At 38.1% G+C, this 25,337-nt stretch overlaps 1 protein-coding gene across 1 annotated transcript in view; it reads right to left on the bottom strand.

Annotated features, from left to right (window-relative positions):
- Positions 1-25,337, bottom strand: part of LOC308100667 (zinc finger MIZ domain-containing protein 1-like) — a gene marked incomplete at its 5' end in the record, with an annotated part of 141,407 nt that overhangs the window by 88,818 nt on the left and 27,252 nt on the right. The window contains one exon of the mRNA XM_080449733.1: positions 2,119-2,232. Within this exon, the coding sequence (XP_080305859.1) occupies positions 2,119-2,232 (114 nt within the window). The remainder of the gene's footprint in view (positions 1-2,118; positions 2,233-25,337) is intronic.

Below are 25,337 nucleotides of genomic sequence, written 5' to 3'. Positions count from 1 at the left end.
CTGCTTTGATGTGCGCTGGGTTGCAGGTGTTTCACTGCGTTCAGTGTGTGTGTGTGTGTGTGTGTGTGTGTGTGTGTGTGTGTGTGTGTGTGTGTGTGTGTTTGTGTGTGTGTGTGTGTGTGTGTGTGCCTGAGTACTAGAGCAAGTGTAGTAGAATTTGATGATATAGACATTGGATGGGGGAAATCTTCCTGCTGGTTGTTTTATGTAATACAAAAAAAAAGTTAGTCTTACATGCTTAGGAAAACATATGGTTAGGTTTGGCATTTTAGAGGTTAGGGTTTAGGGGTTGCGGTTGGAGTTATGCCTGATTTATACTTAGTTCAGCACCCCCGAAATAGCTGATTTACAAGCTCACAATGTGACACTATTTTCGGCTTTTGTCTCATGTTGCAAATTGCAAAATTAGCATTGGCATTCATATAAAATTGGCGTCCAAAAACGTTGATGTCCTCACAAATATAGTAATACAAATGTGTGTGCGTGTGTGTGTGTGTGTGTGTGTGTGTGTGTGTGTGTGTGTGTGTGTGTGTGCTCCAGGTTGCTGGCCTGGTGCCCAGATCAATGAGCAGCTGGTCAGGCTGACAGAGTAAGACCAGGGGTGACTGGCTATCCACTGCTTTACTCAGTCAACACCCCTTCTGTGTGTGTGTGTGTGTGTGTGTGTGTGTGTGTGTGTGTGTGTGTGTGTGCGCGCGCTCGTGCGCGTGTCAGGCACACAGTGTAAAGAGTCATAGCGGCAGGTTGCTAGGACTTTAACCTCTGTCAGCGCTCCCTATGACGGCATAAGCAGCTGCTTCGGCGTTCAGCCGTTACACACAGTCTGAGAACGACAGCCTGCTAACTGTTCAGCTGGGAAAAACCTGACCACATGAACGACAAGCATCCCTCCCTATTCTGACGTAATACAGGCTAGCACGCGGTGGAAAAAAAAGGTAAACGTTTTGCCAAAACCTAAGCATAGACCGCTGGGGGTGACCCCGGTCAACAAAGTACATTGTTGCTGTCGGTGCAGAAACCTCTTATCTGGCGTCCAGGCACTTGTGTCGCGGGTTCGAGTCCCGGTCCTGACAAACTTTTTGCTGTGGGTCTCTCCCTGTCTCTCTCTCTCCCTCTTTCCCTCTTTCCTGTCCATCTTCACTTAAACCAGGGGTCTTCAACGTTTTCAGGCCAAGGACCCCCTAGCTGAGAGAGAGATGAAGCAGGGACCCCCTCTATATTGTATAAAATTGTGTTTCAGATTCAACTTTTTTTGTTTACTTGGTCTGCTCTTTTTTCCCTCTACACCTATACCTCTAAAAAATAGCAGATCTACAAGCTCACAACGCCTTGCAGCGCGAGGCGTTGGCTTAAATTCTCCTCAGAAAAGGGATGCTAGGGTCCAAGTGGTTACGGTAAAAAAAATAATCATATCAAACAAAGATTTGGCAGACCCCCTGTAGTAACTCTGAGGACCCCCTAGGGGTCCCGGACCCCCTGTTGAAGACCCCTGACTTAAACTATCAATAAACGCAGAAAAGCACCCAAAAAAAAGGAAAAATAAACCTCTTATCTCCATATTCTAACTTCTTGTCATCTTCTCTTTTTGATTGATGCTAGCGACCGACCAAGATAAGGCTACTATGCAAACATAATCTTGGTCACTTGTTCTCATGTCTTTTGTCTCTTTGATGTTTTTTTCTGGACCACAAATTAATGTTAAGAATGTGATTTAAATGTGCATGTTATTTAGACAGATGCTAGATTCATGGTTTATCTGGTATCCTACTTTCTCAAGGCACTATGCTGTTCTCTCTGCATTCTATTTATGCCATTAGTTACCTTGTTTATTAATAATAATAATAATAATAACAATTACAATTACAAATATCAAATTATTAACACACGACAAACGTAGGGCTTCCATTATTACTATGTGTTTATTTTAACCAGGTTTGCCCGTTGAGGTTCACTTCACATTTTCTTAGAGTTTGGGCTCCAAAGTGGACACATCATCCGCCAACATGAGATAGAGCCAGCGCGTTTAATTACTGTTTTGCTCAGGTCTGAAGTCTGAAGTACCTGAAAAAAAAGAGAAGAAAACCCCAAAAGAAAACCATAATTGGTGTTTTTGCGTACCGTCAGACATCCCATGAGGCTTTGCTCGAAAGGTCTCTGGAAGGCCCGGGGATCTCCACACCAGTCCAGCAGCTCCGTGGCCGCCGTCTGGAAGTTGGCCGGGTTCTGTAAGTGCTGTTACAAAAAAACAAACAAGGAAAGAGACACTGCAGTTAGAAACCACACAGAATAAGCCTTTTTCTTCCTCCCCTCCAGACATTAACCCATTAAGACCTGAGGCCTACAAATGCCTTCTAAAGCAGTAGTTCTCAAACTTTTTGGTGTCAAGGACGCCCAAAACGATATGTATTCTGGCTGCACGGGGGTTTAAATCAAAATGATTCAACACTTTCAAGATTTTTCTAAAATGTTCAAAAATAGCAGATGTACAACTTGTATATCTGCTATTTTTGAGAACCACTGTTCTAAATCCTACGAGTTTTCAGAAAAACTTGCTATATAAATTAGATGGCAAAAAAATATGTGTATGAGCAATGCATATAGTTTTACATTCTCCCTATTTAGTTTCTATGCCCATATAACAACTGAAATAATCAAATACAAAAAGGTTAGTGTAAATGAAATCTTGCCAAGGCACATTTGGTGAGGACAACAAACCACAAAGAGGTGTGAAACATGTCCACCCTTCTTTACACCTGAGAGGGGGAGGTGATTGTTTTCCTCTTTGAGAGCATTTAGGGGAGACAAAAAAATCTGCTTTCATTGATTAAAAACATATTGTTACAATGGGCAACCATGATTAAATCCCACATTCTAGCTAGAAACACCTATACTAGCATAAGCTGCTGGCGTTTGTTATTTGTGACCAAAACATAGAGATACAATTCATCTAAGTTTAAATTAGCTGTCATCTTAACTTTATACGGCAGAAGGAAAATAATACATTAAATGTACGTTTACGCCTCAAAATCTGTTTTTGTTGAAAACTTCTGCTGAGATGAAATGATCATTCTACCCTTCCATAGGCAGAGAGAGGACCCGACTGAAAATGTGCAGAAGAAGACTACCCCTCTAGCTTGTTTCTGATTAGAATTATTGAGTGTGTTACGTTTGCTCCCTGTTAATCTTAACCCCAGTCTCCATACATCTGTATAAGAGATGTCCACTTGTGATCACCCAGAATGCAACTGGTGAACAGGCCCATAGACACCCAGGATGAAATAAATCTAAAGATTGACTCAAAATATGTAGAGGGCATAGTATACACATCCAATGTGCTGATGTATTATCTATGAAGGCAGTGAGTTCATAATCATTTAGTTTTGACACATTTAATTCATCTTTATCTTGTGGCAATGACCATTCAAACAACATTTATAAAGGTAATGGGTCAAACTCTGAGTGGTAAGAGTGAGTTTCCGCTTTTATACTTTGTCAATGGAACATACGTTTGTTCTTTTGACATGTACAAAATGAGGATATCGCACCGGAGTCAGAGTGTGGTGGTAACGTTGCATACAACATTAATGGTTGTATTAATGGTAATGTTGCATACAACATGTTGCATACAACATTACCACCTTGCAAGAAATATGTGCATATGAGTAACTATGTAATGTCTATGTTTCCTGGAGAAGAAAGTGGAAGACTTGGTCAAAAAAATGGCCTCAGAGCACCTTTTTATTTGTAAGACATTCAGAGGATTCATTATACATGTTTGGCTCAAACATGACAGAAGCAGCAAACTTTCAGCTTACAAAGAGTTAAATACAGAACAACAAGGGGGTGTTTCTTTTAGTGCAATGTCTGTGATGTTTTAATATTCACTCAATATTCACTCATGTAAGACTGTACAACAATTACAACAGTTATGTAGAGTATCAGACCAGACTCCATTTTTGACAAAACTGACAGAACTAATTTAACTTTGAGCATGAAGCTCTCAGATGGCTCCCTGTCCTTGATTTTCCCTAAATAGTCCATGTATACACATGTGTAACTTTAACATTCCAAAATGTTCTTTTCGAAACAAAATATGACCATGTTAATCCACAAAAGCCTGTTATTTGGGGTCAAATTATGCGTGTCAGTTGTTCACACACCTGGTGAGACAGTGACACATCTAATTGTAATCAATGACCACATTTGCATGGATATAGGTCATTTTCTACAGCTAAGTGATCATTCACAAGACAAAAGGAATGTTGCAGTGCAGGTGTGAAGTGGGTGAGGGAGATATAAGACCTTGTAATTCTACAGAACACAAGATGTTTGTCAAATAAATGAAGATGCTGTGATGTAAAATGAAGACTATGAACAGATTTTAGCAATCAGTTATTCCTTCACCTCACCAGGTTGTATTGTTCTGAAGGAATTTGGAGCAATCTTGTACAATAGGAAATGGATGGCCTATCTATCTTAATGGCTCTGCTTGACTAGCAAGATTGAGATGAGGGAAACTCATCCACACGAGGACATGACTAGAGTTGTTTATTGTAAATTAAAGCAGCCTTTATAATGTAGCGAGTGGCACACAGTTCACAATCATTTGTCATTGGTTTGTGTATGGTATTTTAGGCAGCTTAACCGAGTAAAATTAATTCCACAGCGACCAAATTAAGATTTCTCTCCAGTGTGAATTCTCTGGTGTCTTTTAAGGCTGGACATCACAGAGAAGTGTTTTCCACACTGACCACATCCATAAGGTTTCTCTCCAGTGTGAATTCTCTGGTGTGTTTTAAGGCTGGACATCATAGAGAAGTGTTGTCCACACTGACCACATCCATAAGGTTTCTCTCCAGTGTGAATTCTCTGGTGTGTTTTAAGGTCGGACATTTGAGAGAAGTGATGTCCACACTGATCACAACCATACGGTTTCTCTCCAGTGTGAATTCTCTGGTGTGTTGTAAGGCTGGACATCACAGAGAAGTGTTGTCCACACTGATCACACCCATATGGTTTCTCTCCAGTGTGAATTCTCTGGTGTTTTTTAAGGTTGGACATTCGAGAGAAGTGGTGTCCACACTGATCACATCCATAGGGTTTCTCTCCAGTGTGAATTCTCTGGTGTTTTATAAGGTCGGACATTTGAGAGAAGTGTTGTCCACACTGATCACAACCATAAGGTTTCTCTCCAGTGTGAATTCTCTGGTGTGTTTTAAGGTGGGCCATTTGAGAGAAGTGTTGTCCACACTGTTCACAGTTATAAGGTTTCTCTCCAGTGTGAATTCTCTGGTGTGTTTTAAGGTGGGCCATTAGAGAGAAGTGTTGAATTGTGTGAATTCTCTGATGTATTTTAAGTTTGGACATGCAACTGAAGTGTTGTCCACACTGATCACAGCAGTGTTGTTTTGGTTTAGCCAATCGTCTTTGTTCATTCACTGCTGGTAGCACAGGGAAGTCAGGCTGATGATTCAACACTGGATTGCAGAGGAAGACAAAGGAAATATGGTTGAGAGATGGGAATAGAGTACAAATGTGCAACTTAATTAAATGAAGTTGTTCCCTAGAACATTGGGAGTTAACCACCTATATATATATATATATATATATATATATATATATATATATATATATATATATATATATATATATATATATAGGTGGTTTAACTCCCAATGTTGCTGCTTTGCCTCCTTTGTCTGTTGCTTGTTTGTATATTGTATATATTATATATATATATATATATATATATATATATATATATATATATATATATATATATATATATATAATATAATATATATATAAGCAACAAACAAAGGAGTCAAAGCAGCAATAAAGAGCAGAAATAATCTACAGCAAAGCTACAGGTTGAATTAAAATGAAACACAAGTTTAAGTTTAAGACAAAGTATAAGAGTATTAAGAGAAGCTTAATTTAAAACTTGAAAAGTAATACAACATTTGTACGACAGAGCAGGGAAATTAAAACTAGAAAGGAGGTAGAGAAAGTAACATACCATTTTCTTTGGGTCCCTCCTGTTCAGCAGAACTGTCCCTGGTTGGGTTGAGAGAGTTCATCTTCAACTGAATTCTGGAGTCCACAGTCAGATCTGATCAGAATTGATTGATATCCTGGAGGAGTTGTGGATACATTACAACTACAAACTCTTGTTATACTAGAGAGCCTGGGGGTGGAGCCAGTAACGGCTTTGAATGATTGGACAAAGAGAACAATACAACCAAGTCTCCACCAATCACAACCTAACATACTTCTACATCCCCCTACATGTGCTCCGCCCCTCCTTCGTCCCCCAGACATGCTCCATCCATGCAACCTTCTAGAAACTGTTGACTTTCTGTTACAAGAGAACCAAGAGCATCAAGATGCATCAATAATATTGTGGATGAATTGACTTGACGTGTGTAACTGTAACATTCCAAAATGTTCTTCTGGAAACAAAATATGACCATGTTATTCCACAAAAGCCTGTTATTTGGGGTCAAATTATTCTTGTCAGTTGTTCACACACCAAATTCATCTAATTGTAATCAATGACCACATTTGCATGGATATAGGTCCTTTTCTAAAGACAGCTAAGCGATCATTCACAAGACAAAAGGAATGTTGCAGTGCAGGTGTGACGTGGGTGACGGATATATTTCTAAAGATGTTGTCATTCAAGAGATCACAATAAGTTTGGCAAATAAATGAAGACGCTGTGATGTACAATAAAGAATATGAACGGAACATAGCAGGCAGTTATTCCTTCACCTCACCAGGTTGTATTGTTCGGAAGGAATTTGGAGCAATCGTGTAAAATAAGAACTTGAATGGCCTATCTATCTTAATGACTCTGCTTGAATGAATAGCAAATGCAAATGAAAGCACGACATGAGAAATGGTTAGCAGTGATGACCGTTACAGAAAAAGGTGAAATTAGATGTATATTTTTACTTTTCATATAAGAGATAGTTTGAGTGAAAGTTCTATTTATGTAATGTAACTTAATTCATCACATTACATTCACAAATGTGAACCTTGACAATAATCTAATTTGGTCAGCTGTTGCACCTTGACACACCCCCCTGACCTCTCACCATCACACAGTTGCAGTGCAGGTGTGAAGTGGGTGAGGGAGATATTTCTAAAGACCTTGTAATTCTACAGAACACAAGATGTTTGTCAAATAAATGAAGATGCTGTGATGTACAATGCTTGTAAAATAGTTCTGAATAGAATTGAGGATGACAGCTGGACGGTGTCGTGTAATCGGGTCCTGGGGGTCCTGGATGTGTTTATAAAACATGTATATATGTACTATGAAGACTAAAAAAAGAAATGTACAAGCTCATTCTAATTGATTATATTTGAAGGGAGAGAGACACAGTGGAGCCGGGAGATAGCCACAATGTTCATTGGGTTGTCTGATGTTTCTGCTATTGATGTGTTGATCAGTCAACACTTTAAGTATCCTGGCTTTTGTCCTAGAGCAGGAGTTCATCTTTAGGCGTGAACCAAAACAAGTCACCGGGCCAAGTCTTTTGTCACCTAGCAGTCTGATTACAATATACTATTGTCTTTATGCAAGGGTGATGGCTAAGGTGAATGCATCTGTTATCTCTCTCTCTCCAAAAAAACTCTAGTAAAAGTAATGCAGATCTAAATTGAATTCATGTATCATTCTTATTTCACAGTAAAATATTATTTTGTAGTAAGTACACAAGAATGAACGTTGGTGAAATGTGGTTGGGGAAGAAACCAGTTATTTTCATGTAACTTGTCTTCTTGAATCTAAGGAAAATGTCAAGTTCTTTTAAATCATCTATTTTTGTTTAAATCATTCATACGAGGTTGAATACATGTGTGGTCTCTTTTGAAGATAATAAGATGTTAAACAAAGATGTCATAATATGAGCTTGTGTAAAAGTACAGTTTTATAGATAAGGGTTAAAGAAAATTGTGTGAAAATGTGTGAAGGAGGCAGATCCATTGTGTGCGAAAGGCTGGCCAAGAAGTTTATTGTTCTTAAAAACCTGTTTGTGAGTGGTCAGAAAAAGGACCAGGGGGAAGGTCCTATGTCAAATGTCTGTATAAAGGATGTTGTTCTTCTTGTCAGAAGAGGACAGGTGGTTCTCGTTTTAAACTTAAACAGTACACTAAAATATGTATCTGAAAACAGCTGAGGTGAGAAATAGGCAGTGCTGCAGTATAAACATGCTTTGGCACGGCCTCTCTCTCTGCCTCAAGACGCATGAGTGCCGACATAGCAGAAGGGATCCCATAGCCGGGGGGATGGGATCTGTCGGCTGAGAGTCTGATTGGCTGAGAGATAACCAGCCTCCGTTTCACAAGAACACTTCAAAATAAAAGGTAGAAAAAAAAGCCACCAAAACTGAACTTTAAGTACAAATTGGAAGAATAGAAACCCGGCTGAAACCTAAATAGTTTTATAGCATCTGTCCCCCTCCTTTCCCAAGCCTCCTCTGGCTTGATTTAACGCCTTGTGCTTCTGCACAACCCTGTGAGGACCCCCGGTTCCCCCTTTCATTGAAAACACATTGTTACAATTGACCCCGGTCATTACAATTCATACGTTTACAAATCCATTCATCTCAAAATCTGTTTTTGTTGAAAACTTCTGCTGAGATGAAATGATCATTCTACCCTTCCATAGGCAGAGAGAGGACCCTACTGAACATGTGCAGAAGAAGACTACTCCTCTAGCTTGTTTCTGATTAGAATTATTGAGTGTGTTACGTTTGCCCCCTGTTAATTTTGACCCCAGTCTCCATACATCTGTATAAGAGATGTCCACTTGTGATCACCCAGAATGCAACTGGTGAACAGGCCCATAGACACACAGGATGAAATAAATCTAAAGATTGACTCAAAATATGTAGAGGGCATACTGTAGTATACACATCCACGGCGCTGATGTATTATCTATGAAGGCAGTGAGTTCATAATCATTTAGTTTTGACACATTTAATTCATCTTTATCTTGTGGCAATGACCATTCAAAGTAGTAATTTGGTGGTTTGTGATCAACAACATTTATAAAGGTAATGGGTCAAACTCGGAGTGGTAAGAGAGAGTTTCCTCTTTTATACTTTGTCAATGGAACAAACGTTTGTTCTTTTGACATGTACAAAATGAGGATATCGCACCGGAGTCAGAGTGTGGTGGTAATGTTGCATACAACATTACCACCTTGCAATAATGTCTATGTTTCCTGGAGAAGAAAGTGGAAGACTCAGTCAAAAAATCAGCTTCAGGGCACCTTTTTATTTGTAAGACAATCAGAGGATTAATTATAAATGTTTGGCTCAAACATGACGGAAGTTAAATACAGAACAACAAGGGGGTGTTTCTTTTAGTGCATTGTCTGTGATGTTTTAATATTCACTCAATATTCACTCATGTAAGACTGTACAACAATAACTGTTGTGTAGAGAATCAGACCAGGCTAAAAACTAAAAGTGAAGGTAGCTACTCAGGTGAAATAAATGGATGTCAAAATGAGAGATTTTTGACAAAACTGACAGAACTCTTAAAGGATCAACACCATGAATTTAAAACAAAATTGATATTTAATATCATATGGTGTATGTCCCTCAAACCTTTTTCAAAAGGTTTGAGTCTAAATCATCACTCAGATATACTCATCCCAAGTCAATTGTCTCTGGCTTATACAGCACTTTCAGCTGCAATACCAAAACGTCCTCTTGGGCAGGGGGGGCTACTGAATAATTCTGTCTGTTAATAAAAAAAAATATTTAAAACAAATATTAAAAAAAAAGAAAGGAAAATTCTGCATTAAAAGAAGCATCTAAGAAAAATACAAAATCGGAAAAAAAACACTGAACATTTTTGAACAATTCCACCAAGTGTTTGAGGTGCCTGTTTCACCCACTTCCGGGGGGCGGAGCCAAAATCCGAGCCCGAAGTATTTATTCGTAGACCCCCACTTAGGGGGGGGTAGAAAAAGTTTCGGAGCGATTCGGGCACTTTTCATTTAACATTGGGTTTGCCATCATTAATGTTTGTGACATCAGAAACATTTCCGTTCAGACACGCCCATTCTGGAAATCCACGAAATGACTGAATTAAAAAAAAACCCAACATTTTTTGGGGTACAAGAGACACTGGGGACCCCAAAAAATACCAAAAAACAAGAAAAAGGTGATTTTCATGGTGTAGACCCTTTAACTTTGAGCATGAAGCTCTCAGATGGCTCCCCGTCCTTGATTTTCCCTAAATAGTCCATGTATACACATGTGTAACTTTAACATTCCAAAATGTTCTTTTGGAAACAAAATATGACCATGTTCATCCACAAATGCCTCTTATTTGAGGTCAAATTACACTTGTCAGTTGTTCACACACCTCTAATTTCAATCAATGACCACATTAGCATGGATATAGTCAAATTAAGATTTCTCTCCAGTGTGAATTATCCGGTGTTTTTTAAGGTTGGACATCACAGAGAAGTGTTGTCCACACTGATCACACCCATAAGGTTTCTCTCCAGTGTGAATTCTCTGGTGTGTTTTAAGACTGGACATCAAAGTGAAGTGTTGTCCACAATGATCACACCCATATGGTTTCTCTCCAGTGTGAATTCTCTGGTGTGTTTTAAGGTTGGCCATTTGAGAGAAGCATTGTCCACACTGTTCACAGCTATAGGGTTTCTCTCCAGTGTGAATTATCTGGTGTGTTTTAAGACTGGACATCACAGAGAAGTGTTGTCCACACTGATCACACCCATAAGGTTTCTCTCCAGTGTGAATTCTCTGGTGTGTTTTAAGGTCGGACATTTGAGAGAAGTGTTGTCCACACTGATCACACCCATGAGGTTTCTCTCCAGTGTGAATTCTATGGTGTTTTTTAAGGTTGGACATCACAGAGAAGTGTTGTCCACACTGATCACACCCATAAGGTTTCTCTCCTGTGTGAATTCTCTTGTGTGTTTTAAGGTTGGCCATTTGAGAGAAGCGTTGTCCACACTGATCACACCCATAAGGTTTCTCTCCAGTGTGAATTTTCTGGTGTTTTTTAAGGTAGGACATCACAGAAAAGTGTTTTCCACACTGATCACACCCATAAGGTTTCTCTCCAGTGTGAATTCTCTGGTGTGTTTTAAGGTGGGCCATTTGAGAGAAGCGTTGTCCACACTGTTCACAGCTATAGGGTTTCTCTCCAGTGTGAATTCTCTGGTGTGGTTTAAGCTGGGCCATTTGAGAGAAGCGTTGTCCACACTGTTCACAGCTATAGGGTTTCTCTCCAGTGTGAATTCTCTGGTGTGTTTTAAGGCTGGCAATTTGAGAGAAGCGTTGTCCACACTGTTCACAGCTATAGGGTTTCTCTCCAGTGTGAATTCTCTGGTGTGTTTTAAGGCTGGCCATTTGAGAGAAGCGTTGTCCACACTGTTCACAGCTATATGGTTTCTCTCCCGTGTGAATTCTCTGGTGTTTTTTAAGGCTGGACATCACAGAGAAGTGTTGTCCACACTGATCACACCCATAAGGTTTCTCTCCAGTGTGAATTCTCTGGTGTCTTTTAAGGTGGGTCATTTGAGAGAAGCGTTGTCCACACTGATCACATCCATAGGGTTTCTCTCCAGTGTGAATTCTCTGATGTATTTTAAGTTTGGACATGCAACTGAAGTGTTGTCCACACTGATCACAGCAGTGTTGTTTTGGTTTAGCCACACTTCTTTGTTCATTCACTGCTGGCAGCACAGGGAAGCCAGGCTGATGATTCAACACTGGATTGCACAAAGACAAAGGAAATATGGTTGAGAGATGGGAATAGAGATACAAATGTACAACTTAATTACATAAAGTTGTTCCCTAGAAAATTGGGAGTTAACCACCAGCCAACCATGGTAATATGTATATATTATTACTGTATGTATATATATATATATATATATATATATATATATATATATATATATATATATATATATATATAACAAGCAACAAAAAAGGAGGCAAAGAAGCAATACAGAGCAGAAATAATCTACAGCAAATCTACGGGTCGAATTAAAATGAAGCAAAAGTTTCAGTTTAAAAAGTATAAGATTGAGACAAGTAGTGAGACCGCTTAATTTAGAACTTGAAGAGTAAAGTAATACAACATTTTTACGACAGAGCAGGGAAATTAAAACTAGAAAGGTGGTAGAGAAAGTAACATACCATTTTCTTTGGGTCCCCCCTGTTCAGCAGAACTGTCCCTGGCTGGGTTGAGAGAGTTCATCTTCAAATGAATTCTGGAGTCCACAGTCAGATCTGATCAGAATTGATTGATATCCTGGAGGAGTTGTGGATACATTACAACTACAAACTCTTGTTATACTAGAGGGCCTGGGGTGGAGCCAGTAACTGCTTTGAATGATTGGACAAAGAGAACAATACAACCAAGTCCCCACCAATCACAACCTAACATACTTCTACACCCCCTACATGTCTCACCCCCCTTAATGGCTCTGCTTGAATGAATAGCAAATGTAAATTAAAGCAGGACATGAGAAATGGTTAGCAGTGATGACCGTTACAGAAAAAGGTGAAATTAGATGTATATCTTTACTTTTCATATAAGAGGTAGTTTGAGTGAAAGTTCTATTTATGTAATGTAACTTAATTCATCACATTACATTCACAAATGTGAACCTTGATATTAAAACATCTAATTTGGTCAGCTGTTGCACCATGACACATCCTGACCTCTCACCATGACACAAGGGTCAATAAGCAGAACATTGTACATCCCATCTTAAGACCCGACTCAGATAAGATAATGATTTCATATTCACTCATATATTCATTAATGAGTGAATACAACATTGTTGAAGTCTGAAGATACTGATTGTCTGTGTACTGTGCATTCATTTCATAATATATGCATTTATAAATACAGGGTCTCATATTCATATATTTTACATCAATCTTATAGGAATTAAGACATATTTGAATTAATTGAAGATTACAAATCCATTCACACACCTCACCAGGTTGTATTGTTCTGAAGGAATTTGGAGCAATCTTGTAAAATAGTTCTGAATAGAATTGAGGATTACGGCTGGACAGTGTTGTGTAATCGGGTCCTGGATGTGTTTATAAAACATGTATATATGTACTATGAAGACTAAAAAACTAAATGTACAAGCTCATACTAATTGATTATATTTGAAGGGAGAGACAGTGGAGCCGGGAGATGTTCATTGGGTTGTCTGATGTTTCTGCTATTGATGTGTTGATCAGTCAACACTTTAAGTATCCTGGCTTTTGTCCTAGAGCAGGAGTTCATCTTTATGTGTGAACCAAAACAAGTCACCGGGCCAATATTGTAATCAGCCTGCTATTTCACCTAGCAAGCTGATTACAATATACTATTGTCTTTATGCAAGGGTGATGGCTAAGGTGAATGCATCTCTCTCTCCTCTGGTAAAGTAATGCAGATCTAAATTGAATTCATGTATTATTCTTATTTCATAGTAAAATATTATTTTGTAGTAAGTACACAAGAATGAATGTTGGTGAAATGTGGTTGGGGAAGAAACCAGTTATTTTCATGTAACTTGTCTTCTTGAATCTAAGGAAAATGTCAAGTTCTTTTAAATCATCTATTTTTGTTTAAATCATTCATACGAGGTTGAATACATGTGTGGTCTTATTTTGAAGATGTCAGAAGATGTCATAATATCACCTTGTGTAAAAGTACAGTTTTATAGATAAGGGTTAAAGAAAATTGTGTGAAAATGTGTGAAGGAGGCAGATCCATTGTGTGCGAAAGGGTGGCCAAGAAGTCTATTGTTCTTAAAAACCTGTTTGTGAGTGGTCAGAAAAAGGACCAGGGGGAAGGTCCTATGTCAAATGTCTGTATAAATGATGTTGTTCTTCTTGTCAGAAGAGGACAGGTGGTTCTCGTTTTAAACTTAAACAGTACACTAAAATATGTATCTGAAAACAGCTGAGGTGAGAAATAGGCAGTGCTGCAACATAAATATGCTTTGGCACTGCCTCTCTCTCTCTCTCTCTCTCTCTCTCTTTGTCTCAAGACGCATGAGTGCCGACACAGCAGAAGGGATCCCAGAGCCGGGGGGGTGGGGGGGGGGGGGTGGGACTGGTCGGCTGAGACTCTGATTGGCTGAGAGATAACCAGCCTCCGTTTCACAAGAACACTTCAAAATAAAGTTAGGCAAAAAAGCCACCACAACTGAACTTTAAGTACAAATTGGAAGAATAGAAACCTGACTGAAACCTAAATAGTTTTGTAGCATCTGTCCCCCTCCTTTCCCAAGCCTCCTCTGGCTTGATTTAACGCCTTGTGCTTCTGCACAGCCCTGTGAGGACCCCCGGTTCCCCCTTTCATTGAAAACACATTGTTACAATTGACCCCGGTCATTACAATTCATACGTTTACAAATCCATTCATCTCAAAATCTGTTTTTGTTGAAAACTTCTGCTGAGATGAAATGATCATTCTACCCTTCCATGGCAGAGAGAGGACCCTACTGAACATGTGCAGAAGAAGACTACTCCTCTAGCTTGTTTCTGATTAGAATTATTGAGTGTGTTATGTTTGCCCCCTGTTAATTTTGACCCCAGTCTCCATACATCTGTATAAGAGATGTCCACTTGTGATCACCCAGAATGCAACTGGTGAACAGGTCCATAGACACACAGGATGAAATAAATCTAAAGATTGACTCAAAATATGTAGAGGGCGTACTGTACTGTAGTATACACATCCACGGTGCTGATGTATTATCTATGAAGGCTATGAAGGAGTTCATTATCATTTAGTTTTGACACATTTAATTTATCTTTATCTTGTGACAATGACCATTCAAAGTAGTAATTTGGTGGTTTGTGATCAACAACATTTATAAAGGTAATGGATCAAACTCAGAGTGGTAAGAGTGAGTTTCCTCTTTTATACCCTTGTCAATGGAACAAACGTTTGTTCTTTTGACATGTAAAAATATGTTTAAGAGGATATCGCACCGGAGTCAGACTGTGGTGGTAACGCGGTTGCATACAACATTAATGGTTTTATTAATGGTAATGTTGGATACAACATTACCACCTTGCAAGAAACAAGTGCATATGAGTAACTATGTAATGTCTATGTTTCCTCGAGAAGAAAGTGGAAGACTCAGTCAAAAAATCGGCCTTAGAGCACCTTTTTATTTGTAAGACAATCAGAGGATTCATTATAAATGTTTGGCTCAAACATGACAGAAGCCGCAAAATTTCAGCTTACAAAGAGTTAAATACAGAACAACAAGGGGGTGTTTCTTTTAGTGCAATGTCTGTGATGTTTTAATATACACTCAATATTCACTCATGTAAGACTGTACAACAATAACAACAGTTATGTAGAGAATCAGACCAGACTAAAAACTAAAAGTGAAGGTAGCTACTCAAGTGAAATAAATGAATTTCAAAATGACCGATTTTTGACAAAACTGACAGAACTCATTTAACTTTGAGCATGAAGCTGTCAGATGGCTCCCCGTCCTTGATTTCCCCTAAATAGTCCATGTATACACATGTGTAATTTTAACATTCCAAAATGTTCTTTTGGTAACAAAATATGACCATGTTCATTCACAAAAGCCTGTTATTTGGGGTCAAATTACGCTTGTCAGTTGTTCATACACCTGGTGAGACAGTAATACATCTAATTGTAATCAATGACCACATTTGCATGGATATAGGTCATTTTCTAAAGACAGCTAAGTGATCATTCACAAGAAAAAAGGAATGTTGCAGTGCAGGTGTGAAGTGGGTGAGGGATATCTTTCTAAAGACCTTGTAATTCTACAGAACACAAGATGTTTGTCAAATAAATTAAGATGCTGTGATGTACAATGAAGACTATGAACAGAATTTAGCAATCAGTTATTCCTTCACCTCACCAGGTTGTATTGTTCTGAAGGAATTTGGAGCAATATTGTAAAATAGGAAATAGAATGGCCTATCTATCTTAATGGCTCTGCTTGACTAGCAAGATTGAGACGAGAGAAACTCATCCACACAAGGACATGACTAGAGTTGTTTATTGTAAATGAAAACATCCTTTACAATGTAGCGAGTGTCACACAGTTCACAATCATTAAGTCATTGGTTTGTGCATGTATAGCATTTTAGGCTTCTTAACTGACTAAAATTAATTCCACATCGACCAAATTAAGATTTCTCTCCAGTGTGAATTCTCTGGTGTGTTTTAAGGCTGGATATCACAGAGAAGTGTTTTCCACACTGATCACACCCATAAGGTTTCTCTCCAGTGTGAATTCTCTGGTGTTTTTTAAGGTTGGACATCACAGAAAAGTGTTTTCCACACTGATCACACCCATAGGGTTTCTCTCCAGTGTGAATTCTCTGGTGTGTTTTAAGGTGGGCCATTTGAGAGAAGCGTTGTCCACACTGTTCACAGCTATAGGGTTTCTCTCCAGTGTGAATTCTCTGGTGTGTTTTAAAGCTGTCCAGTAGAGAGAAGTGTTGTCCACACTGATCACATCCATAGGGTTTCTCTCCAGTGTGAATTCTCTGGTGTTTTTTAAGGCTGGACATCACAGAGAAGTGTTGTCCACACTGATCACACCCATATGGTTTCTCTCCAGTGTGAATTCTCTGGTGTGTTGTAAGGTGGGACATTCGAGAGAAGTGGTGTCCACACTGATCACATCCATAGGGTTTCTCTCCAGTGTGAATTCTCTGGTGTTTTTTAAGGTCAGACATTTGAGAGAAGCGTTGTCCACACTGTTCACAGCTATAGGGTTTCTCTCCCGTGTGAATTCTCTGGTGTGATTTAAGGCGGGACATCACAGAGAAGTGTTGTCCACATTGATCACACCCATAAGGTTTCTCTCCAGTGTGAATTCTCTGGTGTGTTTTAAGGTGGGTCATTTGAGAGAAGCGTTGTCCACACTGATCACAACCATAGGGTTTCTCTCCAGTGTGAATTCTCTGATGTATTTTAAGTCTGGACATGCAACTGAAGTGTTGTCCACACTGATCACAGCAGTGTTGTTTTGGTTTAGCCACACTTCTTTGTTCATTCACTGCTGGCAGCACAGGGAAGCCAGGCTGATGATTCAACACTGGATTGCACAAAGACAAAGAAAATATGGTTGAGAGATGGGAATAGAGATACAAATGTACAACTTAATTACGTAAAGTTGTTCCCTAGAAAATTGGGAGCCAACCATGGTAATATATATATATATTATTACTGTATATATATATATATATATATATATATATATATCAAACAAGCAACAAACAAAGGAGGCAAAGAAGCAATAAAGAGCAGAAATAATCTACAGCAAATCTACGGGTCGAATTAAAATGCAGCAAAAGTTTAAGTTTAAAAAGTATAAGATTGAGACAAGTAGTGAGACAGCTTAATTTAAAACTTGAAGAGTAAAGTAATACAACATTTTTACGACAGATCAGGGAAATTAAAACTAGAAAGGTGGTAGAGAAAGTAACATACCATTTTCTTTGGGTCCCCCCTGTTCAGCAGAACTGTCCCTGGTTGGGTTGAGAGAGTTCATCTTCAAATGAATTCTGGAGTCCACAGTCAGATCTGATCAGAATGGATTGATATCCTGGAGGAGTTGTGGATACATTACAACTAAAAGCTCTTGTTATACTATAGAGCCTGGGGTGGAGCCAGTAACTGCATTGAATGATTGGACAAAGAGAACAATTACAACCAAGTCTCCACCAATCACAACCTAACATACTTCTACATCCCCCTACATGTGCTCCGCCCCTCCTTCGTCCCCCAGACATGCTCCATCCATGTAACCTTCTAGAAACTGTTGACTTTCTGTTACAAGAGAACCAAGAGCATCAAGATGCATCAATAATATTGTGGATGAATTGACTTGACGTGTGTAACTGTAACATTCCAAAATGTTCTTCTGGAAACAAAATATGACCATGTTATTCCACAAAAGCCTGTTATTTGGGGTCAAGGTATTCTTGTCAGTTGTTCACACACCAAATTCATCTAATTGTAATCAATGACCACATTTGCATGGATATAGGTCCTTTTCTAAAGACAGCTAAGCGATCATTCACAAGACAAAAGGGATGTTGCAGTGCAGGTGTGTGAAGTGGGTGGATATTTAGGAGATATTTCTAAAGACCTTGTCATTCTAGAGATCACAAGAAGTTTGGCAAATAAATGAAGAAGCTGTGATGTACAATAAAGAATATGAAGAGAATATAGCAGGCAGTTATTCCTTCACCACACCAGGTTGTGTTGTTTGGGAGGAATTTGGAGCAATCGTGTACAATAGGAACTTGAATGGCCTATCTATCTTAATGGCTCTGCTTGAATGAAAAGCAAATGTAAATGAAAGCAGGACATGAGAAATTGTTAGCAGTGATGACCGTTACAGAAAAAGGTGAAATTAGATGAATATTTTTTACTTTTCATATAAGAGATAGTTTGAGTGAAAGTTCTATTTATGTAATGTAACTTAATTCATCACATTACATTCACAAATGTGAACCTTGAAAATAAAACATCTAATTTAGTCAACTGTTGCACCTTGACACACCCTGACCTCTCACCATGACACAAGGGTCAATAAGCAGAACATTGTACATCCCATCTTAAGATAATTATTTCATATTCACTCATATTTTCATTAATGAGTGAATACAACATTGTTGAAGTCTGAATATACTGATTGTCTTTGTACTGTACATGCATTTAATAATATATGCATTTATAAATACAGGGTCTCATATTCATATATGTTATATCAATCTTATAGGAATTGAGACATATTTGAATTACTTGAAGATTACAAATCCATTCATCCACAAATAGATGCTCTTGGTTCTCTTGTAACAGAAAGTCAACAGTTTCTAGAAGGTTGCATGGATGGAGCATGTCTGGGGGAGGAGGGAGGGGTGGAGCACATGTTGGGACATGTAGAAAAATATTTATGGTATAAATAATGTAATTATATATATATGGTGTTTAAGCCAGTTAGTACACATTGCTTTATGCCTTCTGACTTCTTGTGTATTCCTTGCTGCTTTAGATATCATACCTGTCATCATGAAATGTTTAACTTCATTACACCTAGTTGTTATATTGCATTGTTGTGTTATCACTGTCCTTGCTGAACATGTCCCATCAATATTTCACTTATTGTACTAAGTGAGTGACAAATAAACCCTTTTTGGTTTATTCTTGATTCTCCCCCTGCCTCCTTTTTCTTGTATGAAGAATTTTCAAGGTATTAATGATAAAATCACAGTAAGATGTCTGGAGGTGCCGCCAGTTAGTGCACTAAACAGAATACTATTTAGTAGTTTAGTTTTCAAATATTCCTTATCTTTATCTTGTTATAACGACCTAAGTCATTAGGTGGTGGTGTGCAATATGATGACTGTAGTTATGTAGACTGTCTTTTGACTCGTTTGTAATAAACATTTAAAGTCAAGATGCAGCTTGCAATGTGTTGGTTTACTGGGTTTCTGGCAATTTAATGTAATCACATGGAAGACACTTGGTGTCATTTTCCAAAGACAGCTAAGTGATCATTCATAAGACAAAAGGAATGTTGCAGTGCAGGTGTGAAGTGGGTGAGGAGGATATTTCTGAAGACCTTGTAATTCTACAGATCACAAGATTGCATTTGCATACAACATTAATGGTTTTATTAATGGTAATGTTGGATACAACATTACCACCTTGCAAGAAACAAGTGCATATGAGTAACTATGTAATGTCTATGTTTCCTCGAGAAGAAAGTGGAAGACTCAGTCAAAAAATCGGCCTTAGAGCACCTTTTTATTTGTAAGACAATCAGAGGATTCATTATAAATGTTTGGCTCAAACATGACAGAAGCCGCAAAATTTCAGCTTACAAAGAGTTAAATACAGAACAACAAGGGGGTGTTTCTTTTAGTGCAATGTCTGTGATGTTTTAATATACACTCAATATTCACTCATGTAAGACTGTACAACAATAACAACAGTTATGTAGAGAATCAGACCAGACTAAAAACTAAAAGTGAAGGTAGCTACTCAAGTGAAATAAATGAATTTCAAAATGACCGATTTTTGACAAAACTGACAGAACTCATTTAACTTTGAGCATGAAGCTGTCAGATGGCTCCCCGTCCTTGATTTCCCCTAAATAGTCCATGTATACACATGTGTAATTTTAACATTCCAAAATGTTCTTTTGGTAACAAAATATGACCATGTTCATTCACAAAAGCCTGTTATTTGGGGTCAAATTACGCTTGTCAGTTGTTCATACACCTGGTGAGACAGTAATACATCTAATTGTAATCAATGACCACATTTGCATGGATATAGGTCATTTTCTAAAGACAGCTAAGTGATCATTCACAAGAAAAAAGGAATGTTGCAGTGCAGGTGTGAAGTGGGTGAGGGATATCTTTCTAAAGACCTTGTAATTCTACAGAACACAAGATGTTTGTCAAATAAATTAAGATGCTGTGATGTACAATGAAGACTATGAACAGAATTTAGCAATCAGTTATTCCTTCACCTCACCAGGTTGTATTGTTCTGAAGGAATTTGGAGCAATTGCGTTTGGGAGGAATTTGGAGCAATCGTGTACAATAGGAACTTGAATGGCCTATCTATCTTAATGGCTCTGCTTGAATGAAAAGCAAATGTAAATGAAAGCAGGACATGAGAAATTGTTAGCAGTGATGACCGTTACAGAAAAAGGTGAAATTAGATGAATATTTTTTACTTTTCATATAAGAGATAGTTTGAGTGAAAGTTCTATTTATGTAATGTAACTTAATTCATCACATTACATTCACAAATGTGAACCTTGAAAATAAAACATCTAATTTAGTCAACTGTTGCACCTTGACACACCCTGACCTCTCACCATGACACAAGGGTCAATAAGCAGAACATTGTACATCCCATCTTAAGATAATTATTTCATATTCACTCATATTTTCATTAATGAGTGAATACAACATTGTTGAAGTCTGAATATACTGATTGTCTTTGTACTGTACATGCATTTAATAATATATGCATTTATAAATACAGGGTCTCATATTCATATATGTTATATCAATCTTATAGGAATTGAGACATATTTGAATTACTTGAAGATTACAAATCCATTCATCCACAAATAGATGCTCTTGGTTCTCTTGTAACAGAAAGTCAACAGTTTCTAGAAGGTTGCATGGATGGAGCATGTCTGGGGGAGGAGGGAGGGGTGGAGCACATGTTGGGACATGTAGAAAAATATTTATGGTATAAATAATGTAATTATATATATATGGTGTTTAAGCCAGTTAGTACACATTGCTTTATGCCTTCTGACTTCTTGTGTATTCCTTGCTGCTTTAGATATCATACCTGTCATCATGAAATGTTTAACTTCATTACACCTAGTTGTTATATTGCATTGTTGTGTTATCACTGTCCTTGCTGAACATGTCCCATCAATATTTCACTTATTGTACTAAGTGAGTGACAAATAAACCCTTTTTGGTTTATTCTTGATTCTCCCCCTGCCTCCTTTTTCTTGTATGAAGAATTTTCAAGGTATTAATGATAAAATCACAGTAAGATGTCTGGAGGTGCCGCCAGTTAGTGCACTAAACAGAATACTATTTAGTAGTTTAGTTTTCAAATATTCCTTATCTTTATCTTGTTATAACGACCTAAGTCATTAGGTGGTGGTGTGCAATATGATGACTGTAGTTATGTAGACTGTCTTTTGACTCGTTTGTAATAAACATTTAAAGTCAAGATGCAGCTTGCAATGTGTTGGTTTACTGGGTTTCTGGCAATTTAATGTAATCACATGGAAGACACTTGGTGTCATTTTCCAAAGACAGCTAAGTGATCATTCATAAGACAAAAGGAATGTTGCAGTGCAGGTGTGAAGTGGGTGAGGAGGATATTTCTGAAGACCTTGTAATTCTACAGATCACAAGATGTTTGTCAAATAAATGAAGATGCTGTAATGTACAATGAAGACTATAAACAGAATTTAGCAATCAGTTATTCCTTCACCTCACCAGGTTGTATTGTTCTGAAGGAATTTGTAGCAATCTTGTAAAATAGTTCTGAATAGAATTGAGGATTACGGCTGGACGGTGTTGTGTAATCGTGTCCTGGATGTGTTTATAAAACATGTATATATGTACTATGAAGGCTAAAAAACTAAATGTACAAGCTCATACTAATTGATTATATTTGAAGGGAGAGAGACACAGTGGAGCCGGGAGATAGCCACAATGTTCATTGGGTTGTCTGATGTTTCTGCTATTGATGTGTTGATCAGTCAACACTTTAAGTATCCTGGCTTTTGTCCTAGAGCAGGAGTTCATCTTTATGCGTGAACCCAAACAAGTCACCGGGCCAATATTGTAATCAGCCTACTTTGTCACCTAGCAAGCTGATTACAATATACTATTGTCTTTATGCAAGGGTGATGGCTAAGGTGTATGCATCTGTTATCTCTCTCTCTCCAAAAAACTCTGGGAAAGTAATGCAGATCTAAATTGAATTCATGTATTATTCTTATTTCACAGTAAAATATTATTTTGTAGTAAGTACACAAGAATGAACGTTGGTGAAATGTGGTTGGGGAAGAAACCAGTTATTTTCATGTAACTTGTCTTCTTGAATCTAAGGAAAATGTCAAGTTCTTTTAAATCATCTATTTTTGTTTAAATCATTCATACGAGTTTGAATACATGTGTGGTCTTATTTTGAAGATAATAAGATGTTAAACAAAGATGTCATAATATGAGCTTGTGTAAAATTACAGTTTTATAGATAAGGGTTAAAGAACATTGTGTGAAAATGTGTGAAGGAGGCAGATCCATTGTGTGCGAAAGGCTGGCCAAGAAGTTTATTGTTCTTAAAAACCTGTTTGTGAGTGGTCAGAAAAAGGACCAGGGGAAAGGTCCTATGTCAAATGCCTGTATAAAGGATGTTGTTCTTCTTGTCAGAAGAGGACAGGTGGTTCTCGTTTTAAACTTAAACAGTACACTAAAATATGTATCTGAAAACAGCTGAGGTGAGAAATAGGCAGTGCTGCAACATAAATATGCTTTGGCACTGCCCCTCTCTCTCTCTCTCAAGACGCATGAGTGCCGACACAGCAGAAAGGATCCCATAGCCGGGGGGGATGGGACCGGTCGGCTGAGACTCTGATTGGCTGAGAGATAACCAGCCTCCGTTTCACAAGAACACTTCAAAATAAAGTTAGGAAAAAAAGCCACCACAACAAATTGGAAGAATAGAAACCTGACTGAAACCTAAATAGTTTTGTAGCATCTGTCCCCCTCCTTTCCCAAGCCTCCTCTGGCTTGATTTAACGCCTTGTGCTTCTGCACAACCCTGTGAGGAGCCCCCGGTTCCCCCTTTCATTGAAAACACATTGTTACAATTGACCCTGGTCATTACAATTCATACGTTTACAAATCCATTCATCTCAAAATCTGTTTTTGTTGAAAACTTCTGCTGAGATGAAATGATCATTCTACCCTTCCATAGGCAGAGAGAGGACCGTACTGAACATGTGCAGAACTGTCCCTGGTTGGGTTGAGAGAGTTCATCTTCAACTGAATTCTGGAGTCCACAGTCAGATCTGATCAGAATTGATTGATATCCTGGAGGAGTTGTGGATACATTATAACTACAAACTCTTGTTATACTAGAGAGCCTGGGGGTGGAGCCAGTAACTGCTTTGAATGATTGGACAAAGAGAACAATACAACCAAGTCTCCACCAATCACAACCTAACATACTTCTACATCCCCCTACATGTGCTCCACCCCTCCTTCGTCCCCCAGACATGCTCCATCCATGCAACCTTCTAGAAACTGATGACTTTCTGTTACAAGAGAACCAAAAGCATCAAGATGCATCAATAATATTGTGGATGAATTGACTTGACGTGTGTAACCGTAACATTCCAAAATGTTCTTCTGGAAACAAAATATGACCATGTTATTCCACAAAAGCCTGTTATTTGGGGTCAAATTATTCTTGTCAGTTGTTCACACGCCAAATTCATCTAATTGTAATCAATGACCACATTTGCATGGATATAGGTCCTTTTCTAAAGACAGCTAAGCGATCATTCAGAAGACAAAAGGAATGTTGCAGTGCAGGTGTGAAGTGGGTGAGGGAGATATTTCTAAAGACCTTGTCATTCTAGAGATCACAAGAAGTTTGGAAAATAAATGAAGACACTGTGATGTACAATAAAGAATATGAACAGAATATAGCAGGCAGTTATTCCTTCACCACACCAGGTTGTATTGTTCGTAAGGAATTTGGAGCAATCGTGTAAAATAGGAACTTGAATGGCCTATCTATCTTAATGGCTCTGCTTGAATGAAAGGCAAATGTAAATGAAAGCAGGACATGAGAAATGGTTAGCAGTGATGACCGTTACAGAAAAAGGTGAAATTAGATGTATATTTTACATATAAGAGATAGTTTGAGTGAAAGTTCTATTTATGTAATGTAACTTAATTCATCACATTACATTCACAAATGTGAACTTTGACAATAAAACATCTAATTTGGTCAGCTGTTGCACCTTGACACACCCTGACCTCTCACCATGACACAAGGGTCAATAAGCAGAACATTGTATAGACCGACTCAGATAAGAGAATTATTTAATATCCACTCATATATTCATTAATGAGTGAATACAACATTGTTGAAGTCTGAAGATACTGCTTGTCTGTGTACTGTGCATGCATTTAATAATATATGCATTTATAAATACAGGGTCTCATATTCATATATTTTATATCAATCTTATAGGAATTACAACATATTTGAATTAATTGAAGATTACAAATCCATTCATCCACAAATGGATGCTCTTGGTTCTCTTGTAACAGAAAGTCAACAGTTTCTAGAAGGTTGCATGGATGGAGCATGTCTGGGGGAGGAGGGAGGGTGGAGCACATGTTGGGACATCTAGAAAAATATTTATGGTATAAATCATTTAATTAAATATATATACGGTATGGTGTTGAAGCCAGTTAGTACACATAGCTTTATGCCTTCCGACTTCTTGTATATTCCTTGCTGCTTTAGATACCATACCTGTCATCATGAAATGTTTAACTTCATTACACCTAGTTGTTATATTGCATTGTTGTGTTATCAATTTCCTTGCTGAACATGTCCCATCAATATTTCACTTATTGTACTAAGTGAGTGACAAATAAACCCTTCTTGGTTTATTCTTGATTCCCCCTCCCCTTTCTTGTATGAAGAATTTTCAAGGTATTAATGATAAA

This window comes from Gymnoscopelus braueri (assembly GCF_963280865.1).
Source record: "Gymnoscopelus braueri genome assembly, chromosome: 14".
Classification (NCBI taxonomy): domain Eukaryota; kingdom Metazoa; phylum Chordata; class Actinopteri; order Myctophiformes; family Myctophidae; genus Gymnoscopelus; species Gymnoscopelus braueri.
This window is presented reverse-complemented; position numbering and strand designations above follow the sequence as displayed.